This window comes from Falco punctatus (assembly GCF_963210335.1).
Source record: "Falco punctatus genome assembly, chromosome: 6".
Lineage (NCBI taxonomy): Eukaryota > Metazoa > Chordata > Aves > Falconiformes > Falconidae > Falco > Falco punctatus.
This window is the reverse complement of record NC_137585.1, coordinates 9,359,386-9,383,721: the sequence shown is the minus strand read 5'-3', so window position 1 is coordinate 9,383,721 and position 24,336 is coordinate 9,359,386. Positions and strand designations below refer to the sequence as shown.

Sequence of the window (24,336 nt, the reverse complement as noted above, 5' to 3'; positions counted from 1 at the left end):
ATTTCCTTCACAGCACCACTGGCAGTATGCATAAGTTGTCAGTTCTCTGAGAACACGTCGCCTATGCTGAATTTATGCCTCATTTAATTGCTTTTGATGGAATCAAATTTGCACCAGGCCTCCTGTAAGACAAAGCCAGTCTCAGTGTTGTCATTTTAATGCTATCATCCTGCCCTGCAGGTTTCTTTGAAGAGTAAAGCATTTCTTCTGGTTTTGGCAACAGTTAACACAACGTGCAGATGCACCATTCCTGTGCTTGCACAGAGGTCTGAAGCATCACATCACTGATGGGATGTGACTTCTGGTAAGTTATGCGCTTCCCTGTCCTAAACACTGACTGCAGACTGTTAAGTCTCTGTACTTCTTTCCATCCGGGGAAGGTGAGATTCCCAACGTGATTCTGGGGAACTAAGGCCACAGTCTGGTGTGCCTCTGTCCTTGATAGTTTTGAAGAAAGGGAGCCTCACACATCACCTGTGATGCTTTGTACAGTTGACAAGCCTACAGAAAAAGAAAGAAGCCTCAGCACCTGAGCAAAGCTTCTTCAGGTCTAGATTTGGACAAAGCGCAAGCAGGATGGATAGATGTTTCTTACATTTTCCTCATCAGACTACACATTTTCTTTGTGACTTTGTTGGGAACTAAGAACAGACCCCCTGTGGTAGCTGGGCTGCCAGGATTCGTGAATAGCCTGAAGCCCAAAGCAGACTTGGTGTGTCCACACTGGGCAAGGGAGCTCAGGTCACCTACACTGCCCGGTTCTGCTCTGTGGTAGATTACCTCGGGGTCTTTCTGTGGGAAGCATGTTTGAGATGGCATTGTCATGTGATAGGAAGGACAGGGAAGACACAAAGGTGCAGCTATGAAAGGGACACTCAGCCCTGGAGTAAGAGGCACAGCTGAGGTTTTTTTTTTTTTCTTTTGGAGCAGCTGGTCTTTGCCTTGAGCAAGGAAGCAGCATATCACAGCACTATCAAGCCTAGCCAGCTGCAACAGGGCTTTTACCATCCCATACCAGGTTAACTTCTATAAGTAGTTCCTGCGCCTTGCCCCAGCACAGCCACCAATCCCCCACAAGGTTTCAAAAGTTCTTCTACTGTCCGTGCTGTTTCTTCATCCTCTTCAGGCCAGCCCACCCTGCTTCTCGCCTCTGCTGCATCCAGATTCTCTCTTCATCCAGTGCTTCTCTTCCAGCCAGCCCCTCCTCATCCAGGCCCCCTTCTTCTCCCAGGGCTCCTCCTTGTCTCTCCTACATTTAGGGCACAGGCTCTTATCCCTCTGCTTCTTTTAGGTCTCTCTTTACCCCATGCTCGTCTTCCTCACCCCTTGGAGCTAATTAACTATTTAGCAGGAACCAGCCACAGCTGCACCTTGTCTACATCAGCCAACCCACTGCCCCCAAAGCCAGCCCACAGCTGTATGTTATCAATGTTAATTAACCCAGCTTCATTCCTCTATAATTCCTCTACAGCAGCACAGATAGTAAATTTAAAGCACAGTGCAGGGGAACTGAGGAAAGCTCTGCCACAGTGTTCACTTTGGTGGCCTTCTATAGCTGTATCTCAGACCAGTAGATGTTGGCTTGTATCCAAAACAGTGTGGCAGCAGGACCAGTGCAGTGACAGTCCCCCTGTACTCGGCACTGGTAAGTCTGCAACTCAAATCCTGTGTTCAGTTTTGGGCCCCTCACTGAAAAAGGGACGTTGAGATGCTGGAGCGTGTCCAGAGACAGGCAACGGAGCTGGTGAAGGGTCTGGAGCACAAGTCTTCTTATGAGGAGCAGCTGAGGGAACTGGGGGTGTTTAGTCTGAGGAAGAGGAGGCTCAGGGGAGACCTTATTGTTCTCTACAACTACCTGAAAGGAGGCTGTAAGCAGGTGGGTGTTGGTCTCTTCTCCCAGACAACAAGCAACAGGACAAAATGAAAAGGTCCTCAAGCTGGGCCAGGGGGAGGTTTGGATTGGATATTAGGAAAAATCTCTTCGCTAAAAGGGTGGTCAAACATTGGAACAGGCTGCCCAGGGATGTGGTGGAATCACCATCCCTGAAGCTACTTAAAAAAACACGTAGATGTGGTGCTTAGAGACATGGTTTAGTGGTGGACTTGGCAGTCCCAGGTTAACGGTTGGAATTCATGATCTCAAAGATCTTTTCCAACCTAAATGGTGCTATGATTCTATTTGGCAATGCTGGGAAGAGGTGGTGATCACAAGCTTTGCTGTCACTTTGAGTAAATCCTTTTGACATCATATTTTCATGTCCTGCCTCCAAGTTCTAGATGCAATAATATTCCGTGAAGTCATTGATGTCTCCCATAAACTACAAAAATGCTACAAAAATCCTGAATCACAAGATTCAAAGTTTCTGGTTACACAACTGGTGGACGCCTTTTGCAATGTTCAGGCTTTATGTCTGAGAAATCTCTTTACATGCCTAAAAGCAACTATGTTTTTAGCAGATCTGAGTGGTTTGCTATCACTCAGATGCATTGGGAAAATAAACTCATGTAACTCTGAAATGTAATAACATTTACTTTTGTAACTATTTAAATGGTGCTGCGAACATTGTTACAGTGCAACATGTAATAAAACCATGTTTCTCAAAATTCCACTTCAAAACACATTTCACGTAAATGAAGATCAAAATTCCTGTAAGTAGCATTGACATCGTGCAAAGAAGCAGGAAGCTACCTAGAGATTTTATGATACAGTTCAAAGGACAGTAAAGGTGCTTTAATAGAATGCAGATGCTCTCATACAGTCAGAACAAAAAACAAAAGCAAACAAATTTTGCAAATCTTTCAAATTACTGGTTTCCAGAGCAGTTCTTATCGGGTTACAGATGCTATTGTAGCCTTGTGTTCACAAGTTCAGAACTGTTCTTGTCTGCTAGCACTATGATCACGAGCAGATCTGTTCATGTCAGGAAAAAACTGGAGGCTGACACCCTCTTTTTCCATAAACCCCTTACCCTGCCCTTGGCTTGCTTCTGCAACTTCCATCTTCATTTTGCCTTCTGCAAAGCAGCCTGGAGTGATGTGTTATGTTTCCTAAGCAACATCTTGTAAAGCTGTTTTGTCCTGGGAAATAGGTCCACATTTAGCAGCCTTGCTCTTATAGGTGGATGACTTTAAGAAAAACAGCGCAAAAAGTGTCTGAGGAAGCCTTTAGGTGACCTCATTTGAGCTACCAGCAAATACCACTGTGGTTTCGGCGACCGTTAAGTCCCTGAGTAATAAGAAAATGGTTGCTGCAGGAAGCGGGGGCAGTGCCTACATCTGGGCAGTTTCCATTCTCTCCTTGCCAGGGCTGAGACGAGCACCACCTGTCACATCCACTGCCTTCCAGCGGCACCAGGGCTGGCTGGAAGATGCATTGGTACAGTCAGAGGTGAAGCCTTGGGAGCTGGGGTTAGAGATGTCTATAGTCTTGATAAATTACCCTTCTTTTTTTTTTTTTTTTCATTCTTTCCGTTTGCAGTACCTACCATGTCACAGTCAGCACAGGTTCTTTAACCTGTGGTGTATTTCCAGCTGGTGCTTTCTTCGTTAAAGCAGGAATCCCTACCAAGGGGGTTGGAAGTTGGAGAACCAGACCCCAGGCAGAGTTCTCATATGTGTGTCTGTTCCTGCACTAAATGGTATGCCCCCCTCCAGGGGACTGCCGGGGTCTCTCCAGGGAGCCCCAGGGCTATTGGGGTCAACAAGGGAAGGCGGAAAGGTCTCTGTGGGTGTAAAGAGCCCACAGCTGTGACACAGAGCGGGGGAGCTATGGACATGCACTCCTGCAGCTGCTTTTGTCAGAGCCCTGCCCCAGCAGCCACCACATCACCGTGCAATGCAATGGGACAGCCTAGCTGTCTGGTGGCCGTGGTGCTGCACAGGAGACGGTTTCTACTTCACCACCTCTTTTTCCCCTCTCTGAATGACAGGGACTGTGAGTCCTGGAGACCTGCCTTGTCAGGAGGGCTATGATGTTCACCCTGTTCAGGTTTGAGAACATCAAACCTCAGAAGCTGGGTGCAGCATTGCTGGGTGCTACAGTCACTGCAGCGTCTGAACCCCAAAACCTCTAGGTCTGGTGGATCCCTATAACCATGCTTTCTAGAGTTTTCAGTTCAGCTAGCAGGACCAGGATTATTGCATGTAACATGAGCAGATGAACTAAATGTAGTGGTTGCTATCAGGATGGCAGTGAGACAGGACAGATTTTCAGAAAGTGGGAGTTCATCAGACATAGATGCTACAATAAAGCTACATTATCTTAACATCTGAAATGCCAGAAAAAAAGGCATGTAGTCTAATTTTTCTGTCTACGCTTCCTCTAGAAGTAGTAGTGAGAAGCCAGACCTTCCAAGGACCCAGTATCCCATGATAAATACATGGGATTAATTTTCTCTCAGAACCACCCAAATTTTAGGTGGCTAAGCAGGGCAGCTGCTCACCCTCTACCAGTGCAAAATCCATTGCTATATGCCATAGTAGGTCCCACTCTGTTCCCATTCCTGTTTCGTAACTCTGCCTCCAGCTGACTCCTTTGTCCCCTTTCCCTGGTCAGGGTGTCCCTGCTGCTCCTCACACTTCAGAGCCCACTGAACCACAGGGTGGCACTGATGGTTTCACGGAGGGGTCTGTGTACATCACCTCAATCTTGCTGATGAAGACCATTTCTCTTCAGCTCAGGCTCAGCTCCATATGCACAGATTGTACAGGACATTCACCTTCATGGCTTCAGCCTCCTTGGCCCTAATGGGCTTTCCCAGGGGTGTGGATTATGGGAAAATGACCGAGATGTCATTTTCCCTTTTATTAATGCAAGAAAAGTCAAGCCCATCTAATGCCACAAGAAAACCAAGATGACTGTATTTCATTAGCTTCCCAGTCACCTCAACATACAGAGAAAATTAAACGTCACCATTCATTACTTTTTCCTCATGTCTGCTCTGTTTTCCCTAATTTTTGTTTATAACTGCAGTAAGTCAACGAGAGTACTGCACTGGCAAGTCCTTTGAACCAGCCTATGACTGAACGTCGAGGCTGTAACCATATGGCCTCCATCTCCATTCCCACCGTTTCTTTTACCTGGACATGGAAGGAAATAGATCTAAAAGTTGTTCTCTGTCCTCTTCAAGGAGAAAGTAGCTGCTACTACAGGCTACTTCTGACCTGTTGGCTGGTTGGACCGTACTGCATAAGCCAATGCTTTTCCTTCCCTCTTCCCACCACTCACGTTGCCAATGTCTCCTCTCATCTCCAAAATATAATACCTCACTTCCTACTTTCCAGAAGCACTTTTCTGCCTTCACACTCGCTGGTCTTGAGGTTCTGGTAAGGCAGACTAGAGAAAGCGCAGGAACGGAAATTTAAAACACAGCTATGATACAAATTATAAGGTAGGATATAGAATATACAGGCTTCAGAACAGAGGAATAGAATACAACTTAAGAACCTTGGATACTGAAGTATTTATCTCTGTTTTCTTCCCCAGTCCAAGTATTGATACTTTTCTGGAAGTGCTTTTACTTCCATTTGGTACCGAGAATTTATAATTCACATGGTGATCATAGCCTCCTTCCGGGGACAGAGGCATTTCTTTCCTGGAAACTGGTCTCAAGCAGCACATCGTTTTTGATTCTGACTGAAATAAACTTATTCAGTGAGCTGCTTTAACCTGAAAAATTTGTGGGTTTGGGAAGTGCCAGTGATTTTGCAGTGGATCGTGCTCTCTGTTCATCTGCCTGTAAGTGCTGGAAGTAGAATTTCTTTCAGTTACTCTGGATTCGTATACTCCCACTGCAGTACTCCTCTTTCTAATGACAATACTGTACCCGCTGTTTAAGGGTGCTGCAGAATGTATGTTGCAGAGATTCCTATTTCCCCAAATAGAAGAGGATCTAGAATTTTGGAGAGGCAGAATTCAAATGTGGGCAAAAAACCCTAAGATCTTGATGTCCAACGGCCTCTGAATAGAAATGATTTGGAGACTAAAGCCTTAATTTGAATGACTGCTGGCTTTGAGATTGGCATGTCTCTGAAGTGTCTTCCATTTTTTAGGTTTACCGTGCATGGCTGGAAAATAGCTGAAACTGGGATACTTGCAAGAAAGGAAGGATCTTTTTAATGAGTCCTTATGCAACTTACAAATGAACCTATGAGAAAAATTACAGTTCTGCTGAACTTGAAGCAATCACACATGACTAGACATTTAGGCCTTCCCACCCCTGTTCAGAAATGTCTGAATCAGTTATTGCGATGCTTGTTTATTTAACACAGGCTTGCGTGAGCGTGTCACTGTTGCTCCATCACCCTTGGACTCCCTCCCTTTGCAGCTTTCTGTGTACATGTATTGTGTGTCCTCAGCACCTGGTCCTGAACACTACTTTCAGAAGAACCAGTTGAAGGAGAGTGTCTGTGTGCAATTATTACTGATGGGCATGCCAGTTGCTTGTGCTGCCCGAAAGCTGCTTATCTCAAGTCAAACCTTTCCTTTAACAATGAAAATGATCCCTGCGAACTGCCAACACGGAGGCGGCCTTTGGTAACAGAAAACAGCTTAGCGCAGCCTAGACAAACACAAAACAAAATCTGGATTTGTACGAAAATTCCATTTATTCAAGACAGTTCTTGGTTACCTTTTTCTCTCAGGATCCCATAGTCAAGTTTTACAACAGTGAAAAGCCCCAAACTGTCCTATGCCTCCTATTCCACCTCCCCTCTCAAACAGCCCCTTTCCAGAAACTCAGTCCAGGAGCTTCCCACATTGCAAGTACTTTGAATTGTTGATACAATTCAATACAATTGAATAATTGCTCATTACATTCCTCTTAGTATTCCATTTGTAGCAAAATATTCAGAGTTATGACAGGTAGCAGCTTTTGAAATGCAGAGTATGAGTTCTGACTTCATTTGCACCAGTTTTCAAGGGATAACCTTAGTGCACGTGGCTCTGGAAGCACCTGGGTGTGAACCTGGCATCAGTGGAACCTGATTCAGGATTAGCGTCTCTACACACAGCACCCCAAAAAGTAATTCAGTGACACACCCTGCCACCTTCAGCACCATTATATAATGCTCTTTTTACAGGAATTTCTTACCAGGCTGCCACATCATTCACAGCTGGACTTGAAGACCATAAGACCATTCCAACCTAAATGCTTCTATGATTCCATGACTAACATCATTAGCAGGTAAGATGTGAGAGGCAGAGAAACATACAACCCTCTGCTGATGTACCTTCAGTAACCAGCCAACTGAAGGCTCCAACAGAACTTCTGGCAGATGTTGCCGAGGCAAGTGAAGTTACCGCCCCCAGTTATGGGCTCTACCCTTCTGCTGGAGGTTTCTGCAACACAGCACAACTGAGAGAAGATAATGTAGACTCTTCACACGCCCCCCAGGAATGCAGCAGCCGAGGGCTTGTGCTGACAATGCCTAAGAAGCTTCAGCAAAGGGACACTAGCAAATGGTAAACAGAGCAAGGTCTTAAAAAGATTGGTCAGGATGAGTTTGGTGCAATGCTCTGGGTGATGCTCTGTGTTGAGAAAGGAATGTAATTAGAAAAGGTTCCACTGATGATGTTAAAGGAATGTCCTCTGAATAATTAGAAAAGATATGGTGGGCGCCTGAAGGAGATAAGGGGACCATAAGTCAGCAAATCTTTGAACAGAGAAAGTTGAAAGGTTTACTCCACCTAGATCCCATCTATTATGGCTAGAACGATTAGATGTCACAATCAAACGAATATGTATGTAAAGATGTTGTAACCTCTCACGAAAACTTTTCACTGAAAACTTTGGAGCTAGTTTGTCTTGTGCTGGTGTAGTGTAGTTAGTGTAGTGGAATGAAGCTGGGTTAATCAGCATTGATAATATACAGCTGTGGCGGGTTGGCCCATGTGGATAAGGTGCAGCTGTGGCTGCTTAAGCGAAGTGGTTGAGAGCCAATGAAGAGAGAGCAGCCGGGGAAGAAGCTGAGAGGAAGAAGCAAGAGGAGAGAGAACACAGGCCCTGGATGAGGCGGCAGCAGAGGGACTGTATGAAGAGTATGCTGGTATGAGGTGGTGAAAGACCTTGTTGCAGCTGGATGGTTTTGAGAGTGCTGCAACAGGCTAGCTCCCCAACACTGCATGAAATAAATACCTCTGCTGCTTAAAGACAAAATTAGTCTCTGAGCAGTTACTCTACCCATTTTGGCACCAATGGTGGCGGCTCTCACGTCCCAGTCTGCTACATCTGTCTGCTTAGAACCTTTTTTTCCTGCACTTTGTGTGTAAACACTGCAGTCTCCAGTGTCAGATTTTGTGCACGTAGTGCTTGCAGGGGGTACAAAAAACCCCTGAATATGCCCTTTTCCTCAGTATCGTGCACTAGAGTGGTCACAAATAACCCCGCTGCATTGGGGTGGGGGTGCTTTTGGCTTTTTTGCACAAGCTCAAATTTTAGCACAGACAAACCTGGTAAATATTAATTTGAAAGCCCCCACAAAAAAAGGCGGCGTACGAAAGACTTTGTAGCCACTTCCTTTGGTAAATATGGAACTTCTCATCATTCAGACATAGGAAGTGTTGACAGCAACGATGGCCACGGACTGACATAGGTGCAAACTTAGGACATTAGCTTCATTAAAAGAACACAATTTTAACTGAAAGTCTTTCTATATAAGCATGCATAAATCTATGTAGATAGTAATACAGCATAAAGTTCAGCAAAGTATAAAACACATTTCCAGAGAATCAGAGGTGTCCTGGCTGGCTGGTGTCTCTGGCTGCTGTGTATCCCCAAGGCCACGTTCTAACAGGAAGCACGATACGAAAGAGATCCTTACTTATCAGAAGATTAGCAACAATCCCACTCAACCCTGAGCTTTGTCAGCCAGCACTGGTAAACATTGTAGGTGATCTGTAAACTGGACTAGCACACTCCTGTCCTAGGAAAGACCACCTAGAAGCACGTTTTGGAAGGCTCGGACAAATCCTCTTCTCTCTGATTTAGGCTGATGGTCTGAGACAGCATAGGTGCAGCACGTGTACCATCGCTAGACTGTATCAATGGATAGTTAAGTCATCGCTTTAGGGAAGCCTGACAGATGTAGTACCTGGGCAAAGAGCATGCTGATGTAGAAATAACGGAGTCATACAAGTAGGCACAGTCGGAGTGATTCTGTATATGGAACCTGAAAAAACACATAAGAAAACAGCAAGTTTCTACAACCGAGTCAAATATTTTAGCCTGCTGTAAAACAAAAGCTCTGCTGAAGTAGTTCCCAGTTGATTTTGGTCCCTTGCAATACGGTCCCTTGCTGCAAAAAGCAAGGCGAGTGACAAGTCATGTTAGAAAAGCCGGTTTAGCTCATGCAGTGTTACATGAATCTCTGTTTCTATGAACAGTCCATAGCAGGTACCATACAATAACAGGAGGAAAGACAAAACACAGCTCATGATATATCCTGCCTAGAATTACTGAGGTCATAAACAGTCTGGTGAGAAAGACAAGGTGAACTGCTGTTTGATAAGCCTGACACAGAGCTGTTGTAGTCCACACATTCTCTAATGTAAATGGGGAAATCTGGGTTGTGTACAGGTTGTGACAAACTTACTGAGGCAGACAGGATTTTTCTTACAAAGCTGCTTAACCCATCTGAAGATGATTACTCCCTCATACCTGTCACTTCATCCTCTTTCATCCCTAAAAAATGTATGCATATTTGCTAGATACTGTGTATTTCAGGAAGACAAGCACAAAGGATCACAATGGAAACCAAAAATTCTGAAGATCTGAAAAACAACTGAGAAGTCTATATTATGTACTGAAAAATATGTATAAATTAAGGTAAATAGGGATGTTCAATAACTTTGTCTTGATGTGCTGAGCTACCAAAAAAAAACCCCTTTTGAATCAGGGACTTCCCTACATTGGTGCTGTTGGGAGTCAGATCAACAATAACTGCAAAAAGTTAATTTGCAAAGTCACAGTTATAAATCACAGGAAAAAGAAAAATCCTGATAAAAATAACACTGTGCTGTAAACCCTAATACTACATTTGCTTAAGTACGTGTTAAACAATCACAAGGAACTTACTTCTCCATCTCCAAGGCAATACCATTCTCCCAGTAGTATCTTTCACGTATCTTGCACAATCCAATCCAGACCTCTTCAAATTTCAAAAGCTTAGCGAGGGCCTGCTTTAAAAAAAAAAGCCATTTTTTATTTTTGTCATCATGAAGTCTCACAATGAGAAGCAAATTCTTCCTGTGAGTTTTGAGGAGGACTAGTTCATCACTTTGTCATCTAGAACACTCCCATAAGCATTTCACTGAGAGTTAAGAGCCTAATTCTGCCTTTAAATTGACCATTATAGTATAAACTTCAGTTAAGTTACTCAGTTCTATACCCTAGAAAATTATTACTGCTCACTACATGCAAAAATACACACCCCCCCATGTATTAGTTGTCTATATATGTTTATCAACCTCTATATATGCAGCTTGGTCTAAATAGGCTGGTACGTACATGTGTTTCTTGCCTTTCAGATGGGCCTGTGGGAACGCCTCTCCTTCCCAATTAGTGTTTTAAGTAATTTACATTTAAAGGTTTACTATCTGTGGATTTACAGATAAAGAATAAAAGACAGTTCACTGCTCCAGAAGCCTGCAACTTATATCAAACACAGCAAAGAATGATGGAGGACAACAGGAACAGCACTTGCAATGGGTTAATATTACAGAACTCCCTGCAACAAGCTATCATTAGACTCAGTGAACTTAAAAATTAGATAAATATTAGTTGTCAGTCTGGACTCTAATGGCTGTGGAAAGAGTGCACCGTTATACTCTTCCACTCTCCTCTAGCAATTGCAATTCAATACAGTTCAGAAGAAACTGCCTCAGGAGGGTCCCAGTGCCATTTCTGTAGGTTTTGGTGTATCTTCTTCTGATACGGCTCATGCTATCCAGAGCTGGAGACCAGACAACACATACCATAGAGCACTGATCTGGCCCAGTAAGCCAGTGTCAGTGTTCCTGTGCTTTTCTTTCATAAGTTGTGTTTACAGTTTGTAGCTGTAAGCTTTTTAAGCAGCAGTTTAAATAACACCAACTTCTGCCTAGCCGGTTATCAGCTGTGGATCACAGGCACTGAATTAGAAGTGAAGCTTTTAGATGTGTAAGGAAGAGAGGCATTTACAAATTTGCTAAGAGGTGATCGCTCACAGGGCAGCAACGCAGAACGGGCTTGTTGAAAGACGACAATCTGTCAAATGTGGCTGGAATTACTGTAGAAGAAAGGGGCCTCACAATGGGATAAAATGAGACTACGTTCAGTAAGGGACTCATACATGAAGAAAGAGCTAGGCCCTGCACCCTTCTCATTGTTGAAATTCTTATTGGTGCAAAAATACTTATTAGCTCAAGTAAAATTTAGATGTGACTTAATCTGTGTAACTTCACTAAGGTTTCCTCCATTTCCGTATCTGCTACACCACTAGTATGTACCAGCCAACCGGAAAAGTAGCCTTTTGACCTCTATTCAACAATCACAGTAACAAGAAAGCTCAAACATCAATTTATCTAAAAACTAACTTTTTGATGAAAGTAATTTCTCATTGACAATACTCAAAAGGCAGCAGATCACCAAAAGCACACTACAGTTTTAGTAGCATGCAGTAGCAGGATGACACTAGCACTCACAGACTCAGTGCAACTTGGTCCACAATACAGGCAAATCAAAATATTTTTCAAAACTTAACGGCATGAGAAAATGTTAAAACCAGCTTCAGAAGAGGTATACTCCCACCACTGGTATAAGCATGTGTCTCTAAGAGACATTACAGCGTAACTAAAAAAAGAAGCAAGCATATAAAGACGGGTAATTTCCACTATACTGAGAAACGGTTTTACATGTTCAGTTTCTTATAGAAACCAAAGTATCCATTTATTTGTCTGTACTGGATGTCGGACAGACTCATACCTGCTTTGAACGTGAAGGTCCATAGGACAGAAAAATAAAATTAGGCAAACTCTTCATAACACAAGAGCTTTTCATAGTCGCTCAAGTCAAATGCAGGCACCAAAGCAGCGCGGAGCGTTTAGGCACTGCTGCTGCACCTGCTGCAGTCAGCTAGCCGCTTACAGTAACAAAGCAGTACTTCCCACTACCTGAATTCACACAGCTTACTTACTTACAGGATAAGCATTGCATGCAAAAAAAAAAAAAAAAAAAAAAAAAAAGCTTTGTCAAGGAAAGAGGGAGATACAGAAGTTGTAGTCTGTATTGTTGTTGGGTTCTTGCCTCATTACCATTTCATCCGGGCTTTCAAAAACAGCTAGCGAGGATCCACGCTCCACACAGGTGGTCTGACTAGACGTCCAGTTTTTTTGGTCCTCTGAGATGGAATAACATTTATCTCTGTAACCTATCCAGTCCCTGGGGCACGTCGCAGGTTCTGCACCTACAACGGCAAAGAGAGAACAAAACTTCTACCTGTTAAGATATTAGCATTCATTAGCATAATTCAACCTAAAATGTAGATTTTTCTGAAAGCAAATGCCACACTAGATGCCAGAAAAGAAGCCAAAGGAAGGGCAAGGGTCCTAAACTTCCCTGCCTTCCAGGCACTGTTTTCAGCTGAGAAACGTTAGGAGTTGGGGGATACAGCCTAATCATAATTATTACAATCAGTAGAAAGTGTAGGGTTTGGAAAACACTCTTGAATTTCGGAGAATCAGAGGTATTGATAATTGACAATTTATACTTGACACATTTTAAAGCTGTAGGTAATCAATAGGGTAATCAACCTCACACGGTTAATTTATTGATCAAATTAATTTTAAGTAATGAAGTTGTCTGAACATCTAAGACTGGTGAGGTATTTCATGAAGAAAAGTTGCTGATTTTGCATCAGACCTTAAGCACTTGACAGATCTATGTGAAGGTAAGTAAATTAGGTGTTGATATGATGCTAATGAAAATTGTCTGTTAATGAAGAGGTGAAAGTTATTATTACCACTTTGGAAATAATGGTTTGGAGAATGGTTCATTGGAGTTGTTCAACAGCGCGTTTTGATGCCCTCTCCATCAGCTCTGTAGGGCTGACAGGATTCACTGGCATGTTTTGTTTCGGTGATGTTTAATTTCTTGCAATGAAGATAATTAATTTCCATTTACTTTGGTTTCTATTTTCCAGACAAAAATAACCTGCCCTGATTGTTACTGAATGGTTACAGTGACCTTTTCTGTGCAGCATGGTGTCTTTTATCATACACCCAAGCTCATGCAGTGTATAAAGCGTATTTCCCGAGTCATCCTGCTGGGATTGAATTCAGACCTTCTGCACCCAAAGTGCAACTATCCACTGCTTAACCTTGGAGATGGCTAATACTGAAATGAAAGTAACTGGCTGTTACACGAGTAGAGAGGCTTACAGAAAGTGAATTGCTCTCTTCTTTTCTGATCAATTACATGTAGCAAAGAGAGTAGCTGGAGACCCCTTAGCAAATCACGTGTGAGCACTGCCCTCAACCCCTGAAAGAAAATGTGACCGATTCCATTTAAATAAAAGCCTAAAAAAGCAAAGAAAAATCAACAGGGACAGATGTCACCATCATCCTTCACCTGCTTCCATGTATGTGCGGAGGACCTCACTACTACACCCATGTTGCAGGGGGCAGCCCACAGATATATTTAATGCAGAGATTCAAGAGCTCCCTTGCAGACGAGGCTGTGGAGGCTGCATTGAGATACTCATGCACGCCGTGACTTGGATACCTCAGGTAATACCGCAGGCAGCACAGCCTTTGCTCCTACAGAAGGGTTCTGCACAGGACAGCAAGTGCACATCTGGCCTCTACTGTGCCAGCGGGAGGTAGGGCTGACTTCTTAAAACTACAGCACATAACACAAATGAATTTTTTAAAAACAAAGAGGCAGAACAATCCCCAAAGACTATTTGTGAAGAAGATGAGGCAACTGTTATTACCTAGTCGTCTGCCAAGTGTGACAATAAAGGAGCCCTCAAGCCCATATATATGAGCAGCCCACACAATAAGCTTGGAATCTATGTCTGAAGATGTGATGTCAGCTTTAGTGCATGCACTAGCTGGTATAATCAGCTAAGTTACTGGTGACAAGCACAGGCAAGACATGCGTACACCACGGCCAGGCAAGAAACTACACTCTTATGACCAGTAACAATGCAGGAAAAAGAAAGAGTTTACCGCTGTATCATCTGGATTTTATCTGTAGGGAGAATCCTCTCTCCTTTTGTATTCTGCCTGGAGGCGTGGAGGTTACTCCATCTTATACCAACATCAAAACAACTGAAAGAGTGATGGAAGTCCCAGGTTTTGTCACACTGCAGGCACTGCAGAGTACTAATGTCATTGTGTTTGACCGCTGTGATCCTGGACCAGTCAGCAGTCAGAGGAAATCTCTCTCATATGGAAGATGTTCCAAAAGCTTACCAGATGGAAGTCTGCATTTAGTGATGAAGGAAAGCACCAGCACCAGCACAACTAGCAGAAAAACTGGCAATAGAGAGAAAAAAAATCATTAAAGGTTTTGTATATATGAGCACTTAGGCTCAGTCTGTATTTCAGTATTAAATGAGACAGCAGCAGGATAACCGTTCATTTAAGCTCCAAGTATGTAAATCAAAGCACTGTTAAAGTCAACCAAGGCACCCTGAATTGACATTTATGTACCGGACAGTTTGATAAAATGATCAGCTATCAACTAAGTCACTTTTTTTTTTATTTGTATACAACCTAAAGTTTTCCACAGATGTGCAGATCCCTGTACAGCAAATTTAAGTCTTCCAGTCCCAAGTTTATCACCTCCTCTATGTTCTGCAAACCATTTAGCAATAACCTCTCAGGAGGCTGAGAACTCACAGGTCACGCTAACTCCAATCAAGCTACACCCACATTTGGAAAACAGGATTCTCACACAATTCAAACATTAAAAGTTAATGTTTGTAGCATGGCTATAGTCTTGAATCAAATGTCTTTTCCCTTTGTCACAAGCAGTCCTTCATGCACAAATTTCAGTGCAGATGTGCAAGCTCATCTGTTGCAAACTACTTTCTCTAATGAGGCTTGGCTTCACTTTCTACATCTTGTCCAGGAGTATTTCATAGAGACATTACTACATGGGAAAATGTCCTTTTTTACACAAAAGGATCAAACATGAACAGTTGACACTTGGATCAAACATAACAGTAATCTTAATTTTTGTGACTACAGCTTTGACCAGAAGTAAACTCCCAGGGACCTGAAACTAGACTTGGAACTAGACTTCAGACTACCTGCAGGAAGCTGTCTTACCACACACGCAACATTTGTGCTTCTTGAACCTCTCTTCAAAGCATCTCCTTGTCTTCCACACACATGAACTAGCTTCCACGTCTTGACTGGCACCTTGTTTGGCATTACTGGATTTTGCATCCTCCAGAAATGCTTGTGTCATCTGGGCGATCTCAGTGTCCATCTACAGCTGGGAAACAAAAAAAGAAGCTATGTTTAATGAGTTCTTCCCCTGCTGTCTATAGATGAGCGGAAACAGTAGAAATCCCAAAGCTGCCTTAGTCATTGCCTGTACCTGAGGGGATGAGGGCAGGGTAGACGGAGAAATGAGAAAACAAATCGAAAACGAGGAGCTTGTGCATCACATCTGAGGCCCACCAAAAGGAGAAGGTGGGCCTCAGATACACTGTACATACCCTCCTTCCCAGGGAGGGGAGTAATAGGGAGTGAGGACTGTAACGGAACAAAGGGAAGGACAGAGCAGAGGGGAACAGTGTGACAGGGAAGGGATGGGGCATATCAAGGCAGGAGGGAAAGGTCACAAAGCACAGAGCTTTCAACTTCACCACTACCCAGCTTAAAGTAGTTTCATCTGCATGTGAAAAGCTAGGGCAACCTCCCAGGCAAGACCGAACCTGGTCTGCAGAGGGAAGGTCACTGTACCCTTTTGTGCTCCCTCCAGGGAGTGATGTTTTCCTCAGTTTTTCTTAAATCCCACTTTCAATCACATAAATTTAACAGGAAGAAGTCACCCAGAGAAGAACACACAGCTATAAACATTACTGCATCAGTGCAGAAACATCAATTCATCTTCATGAATTAGGTTATAAAGATTATAATGATGGGGGGGGGCGGGGGGAACCAAAAACCTCTTTAAAGGTTTTAAACCTCAAAAGCCTCTTTGGAGGCTTCGACATCTTTACTTTCACTACTGTTATTATTATTTATCTTAATTAGCGTATGCCTAAGAGGTCGCTTCAACTCCACAAATTCGTAACTGTAATCTGATGCCTAATTCCTAAGAATCGGCTTCCACTTGCGCTCGGTCCGTCCTACAGGCAGAGAAAGAAACTAAGGCTTGGAATTACCTGCCCAGCCAGGTGCTCTTCCCCCAGCGCCTCCGCCGACTGCCCCGAACACAGCCCCGGGGCGCCTCGTCCGTCCCGCTGCCCGGACAGTCCCGTCTGGCCGCGCAGGCGCCTTCGCCCCGACGCTGCCGCGGGCCGGCGCCGGGGGGGGGGGGGGCACAGGCGGGACAGTGCCCACCGAGCCGCCACGGCTTTCCGCGGGGAGCAGCGAGGCGGCCAGCGGGGGGTCGGGCGAGCCACCCCCACCCCCCCCAACCCCAAAACGCTTCTTGAAGGCAGAGGCTCGCTGAAGAAAAACGCGCGGCCTGACGTCTGAGGATGCCGCTAAACTTCAAAACTAACGGCTGCAACTTCTCAGTGAGCCACAAAGCACCACACTGACTGTCCGTGACTAAGTTTCGCCCCCAGGCCGCGGGCACCCCGGCCCCACCCGCCCCGCACGGGTACATCGCCCCCCCCCAGCCCCACCGGCCCGAGCCGCCGCGGGAGCCGGCCCGCCCCTGCCCCGGCGCTGCGAACGGGGTCTCCGCCTGCCGGCCGCCGCCCCGTGGGCACGGAGGTGCCGCCGCAGCCCGACCCGTTGCGGGAAGCCCGCCGACCCCTTCCCTGCCCCGCGGCCCCGCCCGCCCCCTACTCACGCCGTGCCGGGACCTCCGCGTGCGCCCCGCTCAGTGCGAAGGCGCCACTGACACACCGCGCCTGCGCAATGGCCCTGGGGCGTGGCCCCTGCGCAGACTCTATCCCTCAGCGTCATGTTTAAAGCCTCCATCTCCGCTACGTTGCATGTGCAACGGGAATCTGAGACGAAATGTCCCATCCAACGACAACCACCCCAAGGACTTAGCCGTGTGTGCATCCGTCATGCGGCAATAAGGGTCCTTGGACATTCGCCGACTTTTAGCTAAGCACAGGCGCGTCACCCTTTAGATAAGTGGCACAGCATTCGCTATTCATTCCCCCCTTTTCTAACAGCTATTGTAAATTCTTTTACAACTACAGAAAATCATCATATCTTATGATCATTCTTCAACAGCACCAAACAAAACACTGAAGTAATAAACATATTAATATTCCTAAAACTACTACAATAAGTATTATAACAAAAGCATGCTTTAACCATTCTAAATTAGGTAACCACGAAGTCAGTTTGTTCCATATAGCTTCAAAACTCTATGATAAATCATCTTTAGTAATTTCATGCAGGATCTGCACCTTGTTCCATATCTTATGGATGTCTGTTTAATCATTCCATCCGTCAGATTGGGAACAAGTATTTTGCCCTGGGTTTCCAGGACATGTTCCTCCTGTCTTGTTTGAGCTTTCCGATGACAGTTATTATCACTTTTCATAACTACTGTGGTGGTTAGGTTTAATATTTGTAAATCAAATCTGGGACCCAACTTATATGTTTTATTATCAAATAGGCAATATCCTCCACCATCATTTGGCTTTTTCAAAAAGTCCGGCCAGGTAGGCCATTTGTCATCGAGATAATTCCAGTTTTGAGAGGCCACCCCATACAGGGGTGTTATCAAGCCTCCTTTAGGAAGAGAGGTACATATCCAGCATTCCTTAGCTTTCGTAGCATTAACAATTCTTTGCAATGTTTGAAGACGGGTATTGTTTACCCATGTTTCGGTTGCTAAAATCTCTACAAGTTACAATTAAGATCAGAGTAACTCTACACAAATATCCCTGACCCTTTTGACAGTATATTGCATTTCTAGAAGTTATTAAAATTAAAGAAATTACTAATGCAATTATGATCTAATAAATCGTAGTTTCATGGGTCCTGCTGAGGTGACCACAGCCCATGATTTCTCAGGAGCTTTCTTTATCAGAGATAGTGAATCCAGGCTGGTTGTTCTCTTATCCTGACAGTGGTGAAGGTTGTCAGCAGCACCTGATAGGGTCCTTCCCACTTTTCTTCTAAAGGTTCCCTGAAAAAGTCTTTATATACACATAGTCACCAGGTTTAAAGGAGTGGATTGGCTGATTTAACCCCCTGGCCTTCGTTCCCAGTATTTGTTTATTTATAACCTTCAATTGTCCCTGGAGGGCCTTCACATATTCACACAAATATCCCCCTCCCAACTGTCTTAGATGCTCTCCAGCGAATTGTAACTGGTACGGTCTCCCATATAATATTTCGAAAGGGTTTAAATTTTCCTTTGTCTTGGCTTAGTTCGGATTCTTAATAATGCTAAAGGGAGAGACTGTAGCCAAGTTAGATTTGTTTCTTGCCCTATTTTTGCTATTTGTTGTTTAATTAAATGGTTCATTTTGTCCACTTGCCCACTTGCTTGAGGTCTGTAAGGAGTATGTAATTGCCAATCTATTCCTAATACTGTACTCACTTGTATTATTTTGTCACAAAAGTGTGAGCTTCTATCAGAAGAGATTGTTGCCGGTACCCCAAAATGGGAAACAATCTCATTCAACAATCCCTTCGTTACCTCTCTTGCTTTATTTGTTCAACAAGGAAAATTTTCTGGCCAACCTGAAAATGTATCCGTCATAACTGAAAGTATCAGCACCCCCCTTTTCTTGGGAGTTCAGAAAAACCAACTTGCCATTGTTGTCCTGGATAATTTCCTCTACTAATGTTCACTAGTTTTGTTCTATTTGCTACATTGGGATTATTACATAAACAGACTTCGCATTGCGGAGTCACCTGCTTTATTGTAGTGTATGTTTGCCCTAACAATTTCTGATTTAGATTTTTATATAACGTATCAGCTCCCCAATGAGTCTTATTATGTTCTGCTAGGGCTGTGGTCCATATTACATTGGATGGTACTGCCATACGGCCATCTGCCAAATAAGCCCACTTATTTCATTTTATTTTACCATTCATGTCCTGAATTAGCGCTAGGTCTTCTTTAGAACAGTGTGGCTCCTGATCTGTACCTATAGTTTGGATTTTACCGTCTGGTATTAAGGATAAATTCCTCCTTTCCCGCCTCCTCTGCTACTCACCTGGCCTCATGGTCGGCCAGGCGGTTTCCAATTTCCAAATCAGTGCCTCAATGGGCCATCTTATGTTCTTCCTTCCTGGATGAACCTCTTATAACAGAGGGGGCCATTCCTCACATCAAGGTCTGGCACGGCGTATGTCCCCACCGCTCAACGCCTACTGGGTTGCAGCGAACAGCGGAGCTCAAGATTCTGCTTGGTGGCAAACACAGAGGCCAACCCAGTCTTGCCCTTGACTATGGCAGGAGGCACCTGACCAACCTTATTCCTTGTACTTCGTTGTCAATGCAGAGTTTCATCTGCGCATCCCATAACAAGTCACTGTCATGGTAAAACACACAGATTTACATTAGTAGAACTACTACAGAGTGTATTTCATTTTACTTTTCCTGCCAATATCCCCCACAGCCCTGCTGACCAAGGGATATTGTTTTACCTGAACTAGGCAGGCCTTCCTCTTAGCATTCTTACTGTAACAGGTAAAGCATTTTTCACCCTACCTGGAATTTATTTCCAGATATACCTCCTTAAAGATTTCTTTTACTTCAAGGAGGTCCTCTTTTTCCACTTTTCTGTTGAATTAAAGATAAGCTCACGTATTCAATTTATTTATTATTTTAAACTTTTGGGTTCATGTCTCCTTCTTTAAACGTCTAGATGTTCTAAAAAATCTCATCTCAACAAAGATTTTGGTGAATTTGGCATTCTTATTTGTTTTCTTAGTTTGTACTTTAAAGGTTTCAGGATGTTTTCCTGGTGGCCAGCAGCTCCCACAACTGTAACAAATTCTTGTCACTGAAGTTTAACACCAAATAAGTTGGGTTTGTATTCACTAAAAATTCCACCTCATTTTTCCTAGTCCCTAGTTCACCCAAACTCCTTGATGGTTCTTTAGCTTAGGGCAATCTCGCTTCCAGTGTCCGCTTTCCCTACAGTATGTACGCACAGTGATCCGATCCCACAGGAGAGGGGTTCACTCTTTCACTTCTACCTGACATTCCTCCTGTCTCTGCCTCTGCCTCGTTTCCTCTACCAGTTTAGCACGACCCAGCTCTTCTTCTCTTACCTTCTGTACACGTTCCCTGTTCCTTCCATCAACTTTTCTACCTCACAATTATCTAGTAACAATCAACTCGAACCTTTATCTAGTCCTATTAGATCATCCTGTTAAGTCTTTCACTACCAACTTTCAAACATCTAAATTTCCCCATCAAAGATTCACCTTTATTCTCCTCAGACCCATAGCCTGCCCTAAAGGGGCTGCAGCAATTGGGGTGACATTTTCAGGTCCTTCTGCTCAATTGTCAGCAACAGCAACCCCCTCCTGCTCACCATCAGGAGGATTCGGGGCAGGAGATGCTGTTCCTGCTCTGCAGGTTACACAAGCCTGCCTCTGCAACAGCACTTCTGCTTTAACTCTTTCTTACCCTGAATGCAAATCTGCTCCTTGTTGCTTTAAGTCTGTGTTCGTACGTATCAGCCTTTGCAGGCAAACAGCAAACACCCTGCCGTGCATCCAGCGTGACTCAGCCGCACCTCGACCGGGTACGGGGGTTTGTACAAACTCACCCAAATACCTTAACACTTTCACAGGGTTTTTGATTCTCCATCCCCCCACCCCACCCCGCCTCAGGTCTTACATACATTAGTACAAGTTTTTATCTTACAACGTGTTTAATTCTGGTTGCTCCACAGAAGGAATTACAACCCCGAGCTCCTTTCCCCCCAATACTACATGCCGAACAACATCTCTTTATTCTCCCGACACCACCTCCCCTCTGATCCTCTTCCATTGTTAATACTAAAGGAACTTGTGGAGCTAGGTTAATACCGCACTCCTTTTGCCACTCGGGCAATTCCTCAGAGTGAAAAACATACCAGCATACGTTACTTCATCCCATTTTTCTCTTGCCTTAAAAATACCATTAATTGTAGCAAAACATTATAATTCAGTGTCCCGTTTAAGGGCCATTTTTCTCTGTCCCCTAACTTGTACAGGGGCCACCAGTGATTACAGTACTTAACCAAAGTTCTCTTATGCACGCTTCCCCCAGGCTGCCCCCCCATGTCCTTCCAGTGACTTAAAACACATTCCAGCGGACTCTTTCTTACTATTCCAGCACTCTGTTTACCCCGTACAATGTTATCCCAACCACAAATCACTCTAATTTCACTTACAGCTCTCTCTCTCTTACCCCAGGACATCCAAACCTTACAGTTAGTGGGGGCATTCAATTTCTTGCCCCCACTGTATATACAATATTTCTTTACACCACATGCACCTTAAAACGTACAGAGGTTTACACTCACCCCTTGGATGTTCAATACAATATTCACACACCCACATTCATATCACACCTAATACAGAAATGTTTTTACATTTACAACGTAAAATAAGTACAACAACTAATATTTTCTTTTGGTCACGCCTGTAACCTTCTTCTCGATTACTGAATATTCTCCATGCTTCTTCTAGTAATTTTTCTAAGGCTCTATTTTCAGGACGTCTCAATTTTTGCAACTTGCGCGTAACATCCCCCTGTGATTGTCCCCAAAAGAGGGATATTAGTTGCTGTGCACCTACCTCCAAATTTGGGTCCAGAGGTGTGTGTCGGCGCATCGTATCCCTTACCTGTCTCAGAATTCAGAAGGTGTTTCAGAGCGACTCTGTCTAACCACGTATAACATTGCCCAATTTATTGTTCTAGGAGGAATCGCTTTCTCCATTCCTCCGGCCGCCTTAGTCACCCAAGGTCAGAAAGGCGGATAGAGCTACTCACTCGTTTCGCGCTCAAATGCTCCTCCACTACGCCCTTGCGCTTGCACTCCGTCAGGATAATTCAGCTATACGCGGGAAATCAAAATGCACGTCTCCACCACGCCCTTGCACTCACACTCCGTCAGGATAATTAAGCTATACACGGAAAATCAAACGCTCCAAAGTTTCTGCAGAATATGTAAGAGATAACAAAAGCGATTATTGGTTATGAATTATTTAAGATTTTGTTACTCCCCTGTTTTCCTTTTTCCCGACGCAAAGTTTCCCTTACTTTCTACTATTAGGTCCCTCTTTTTTTTAACTTATCACTGTGAAATTCTGCCTTATTCCGTTCCACCCCCTGCTTTCCGTCGTGAGGCCTCCGGGCTTTTAATAGGATCTGGCAGTAACCTCGGGTTTGCTCGATCTGCCCTCAAGATCGCTAGCGGCCACCCCTTGGTCAGCAAACCCCCTCCCAAGGTACTTTTTCTTCCTGGGGACTACACTGCGCTCCGGACGTCTCCGTGCGTCTCACCAGCCGCCCCGTTACTAAACATACCGTTTTATCCGTGGATCCAGCTGAGAAGAGGAGGCTCCTCCAAGGAAATCTCCCGGGGCGCGCCTAGGAGCATGAGCTCTGCAGCCGAAATACTCCTGCCTGGCTCACCAAAATGACATACGGCACTTCACACGGAAGTTATAAAGTAGTGTGTTTATTGCGTGCAGATGCACGGGGGATCACTCCACCGCAAGCATACATGCCAGAAGTGACGAACCATCAAATATTTATACAATAAAACAATTAATATTCAATTAACGCCTATACATATTCATTACCTAAACCCGCCTACTCTCGCTTCCCATGTTATTAGTTTATCAGTCCTTTGCCGAGCATCTGGTTTTCTTTAGCAAGGAGATTTAGTGCTCCCTCTAGGTAACATTGGAATGTTTCCGATCCTTTTTATAAATAGCCCCTTTGTTAGAGGAAGAACAGACTCTTTCTTTCATTATTTATTAAGACTACATGGTCCCTGAGCAAACATACACATTCACACCTACACTCCTTGAGCAAACATATACAATCACAATCGATGTCTATCGTTCCTATTTCCCACTATTCCTTCATATCAGCCGCAACTCCACAAATTCGTAACTGTAATTTGATGCCTAATTCCTAAGAATCAGCTTCCACTTGCGCTCGGTCCGTCCTACAGGCAGAGAAAGAAACTAAGGCTTGGAATTACCTGCCCAGCCAGGTGCTCTTCCCCCAGCGCCTCCGCCGACTGCCCCGAACACAGCCCCGGGGCGCCTCGTCCGTCCCGCTGCCCGGACAGTCCCGTCTGGCCGCGCAGGCGCCTTCGCCCCGACGCTGCCGCGGGCCGGCGCCGGGGGGGGGGGGGGGGCACAGGCGGGACAGTGCCCACCGAGCCGCCACGGCTTTCCGCGGGGAGCAGCGAGGCGGCCAGCGGGGGGTCGGGCGAGCCACCCCCACCCCCCCCAACCCCAAAACGCTTCTTGAAGGCAGAGGCTCGCTGAAGAAAAACGCGCGGCCTGACGTCTGAGGATGCCGTTAAACTTCAAAACTAACGGCTGCAACTTCTCAGTGAGCCACAAAGCACCACACTGACTGTCCGTGACTAAGTTTCGCCCCCAGGCCGCGGGCACCCCGGCCCCACCCGCCCCGCACGGGTACATCGCCCCCCCCCAGCCCCACCGGCCCGAGCCGCCGCGGGAGCCGGCCCGCCCCTGCCCCGGCGCTGCGAACGGGGTCTCCGCCTGCCGGCCGCCGCCCCGTGGGCACGGAGGTGCCGCCGCAGCCCGACCCGTTGCGGGAAGCCCGCCGACCCCTTCCCTGCCCCGCGGCCCCGCCCGCCCCCTACTCACGCGGTGCCGGGACCGCCGCGTCCGCCCCGACCCTTCCTCCAGCCGGCGGGAAGCGAGGAGCCCGTTGACCCCTGCGATGACCGTGGCCGGTGAATAGCGAATGCTGTGCCACTTGTCTAAAGGGTGACGCACCTGTGTTTAGCTAAAAGTCGGGAAATGTCCAAGGACCCTTATTGCCGCATGACGGATGCACACACGGCTAAGTCCTTGGGGTGGTTGTCGTTGGATGGGACATTTCGTCTCAGATTCCCGTTGCACATGCAACGTAGCGGAGATGGAGGCTTTAAACATGACGCTGAGGGATAAGAGTCTGTGCAGATCAGCGCCCCAGGGACATT

The 24,336-nt window shown here is 45.2% G+C and overlaps 1 protein-coding gene and 1 long non-coding RNA gene across 7 annotated transcripts; one reads left to right on the top strand and one right to left on the bottom strand.

The window, feature by feature from the left end:
* The first annotated feature begins 310 nt into the window (after positions 1–310).
* On the top strand, positions 311–7,184 carry LOC308065600. Its single transcript, XR_013928808.1, has 2 exons — positions 311–1,645; positions 7,081–7,184. It is a non-coding gene; the product is annotated as an uncharacterized lncRNA (long non-coding RNA).
* Positions 6,584–24,300, bottom strand: LOC308065592 (C-type lectin domain family 2 member B-like). 6 transcript variants are annotated; one of them, XM_080391674.1, is made up of 8 exons: positions 23,999–24,297; positions 22,226–23,322; positions 22,137–22,157; positions 15,314–15,482; positions 14,453–14,515; positions 12,290–12,441; positions 10,074–10,177; positions 6,584–9,168 (listed from the first exon to the last, which is right to left on the bottom strand). In XM_080391674.1, the coding sequence occupies exons 4-8, from the start codon at positions 15,474–15,476 to the stop codon at positions 9,057–9,059; spliced, it is 594 nt and encodes a 197-aa protein (XP_080247800.1). In that variant the 5' UTR covers positions 15,477–15,482; positions 22,137–22,157; positions 22,226–23,322; positions 23,999–24,297; the 3' UTR covers positions 6,584–9,056. The 6 variants fall into 6 exon arrangements, with proteins under 6 accessions (XP_080247800.1, XP_080247798.1, XP_080247803.1 ...); XM_080391672.1 differs by having other exon boundaries at positions 22,137–22,302; positions 22,674–23,322; XM_080391677.1 differs by having other exon boundaries at positions 10,074–10,174; positions 22,137–23,322; positions 23,999–24,300.
* Positions 24,301–24,336: the final 36 nt, after the last annotated feature.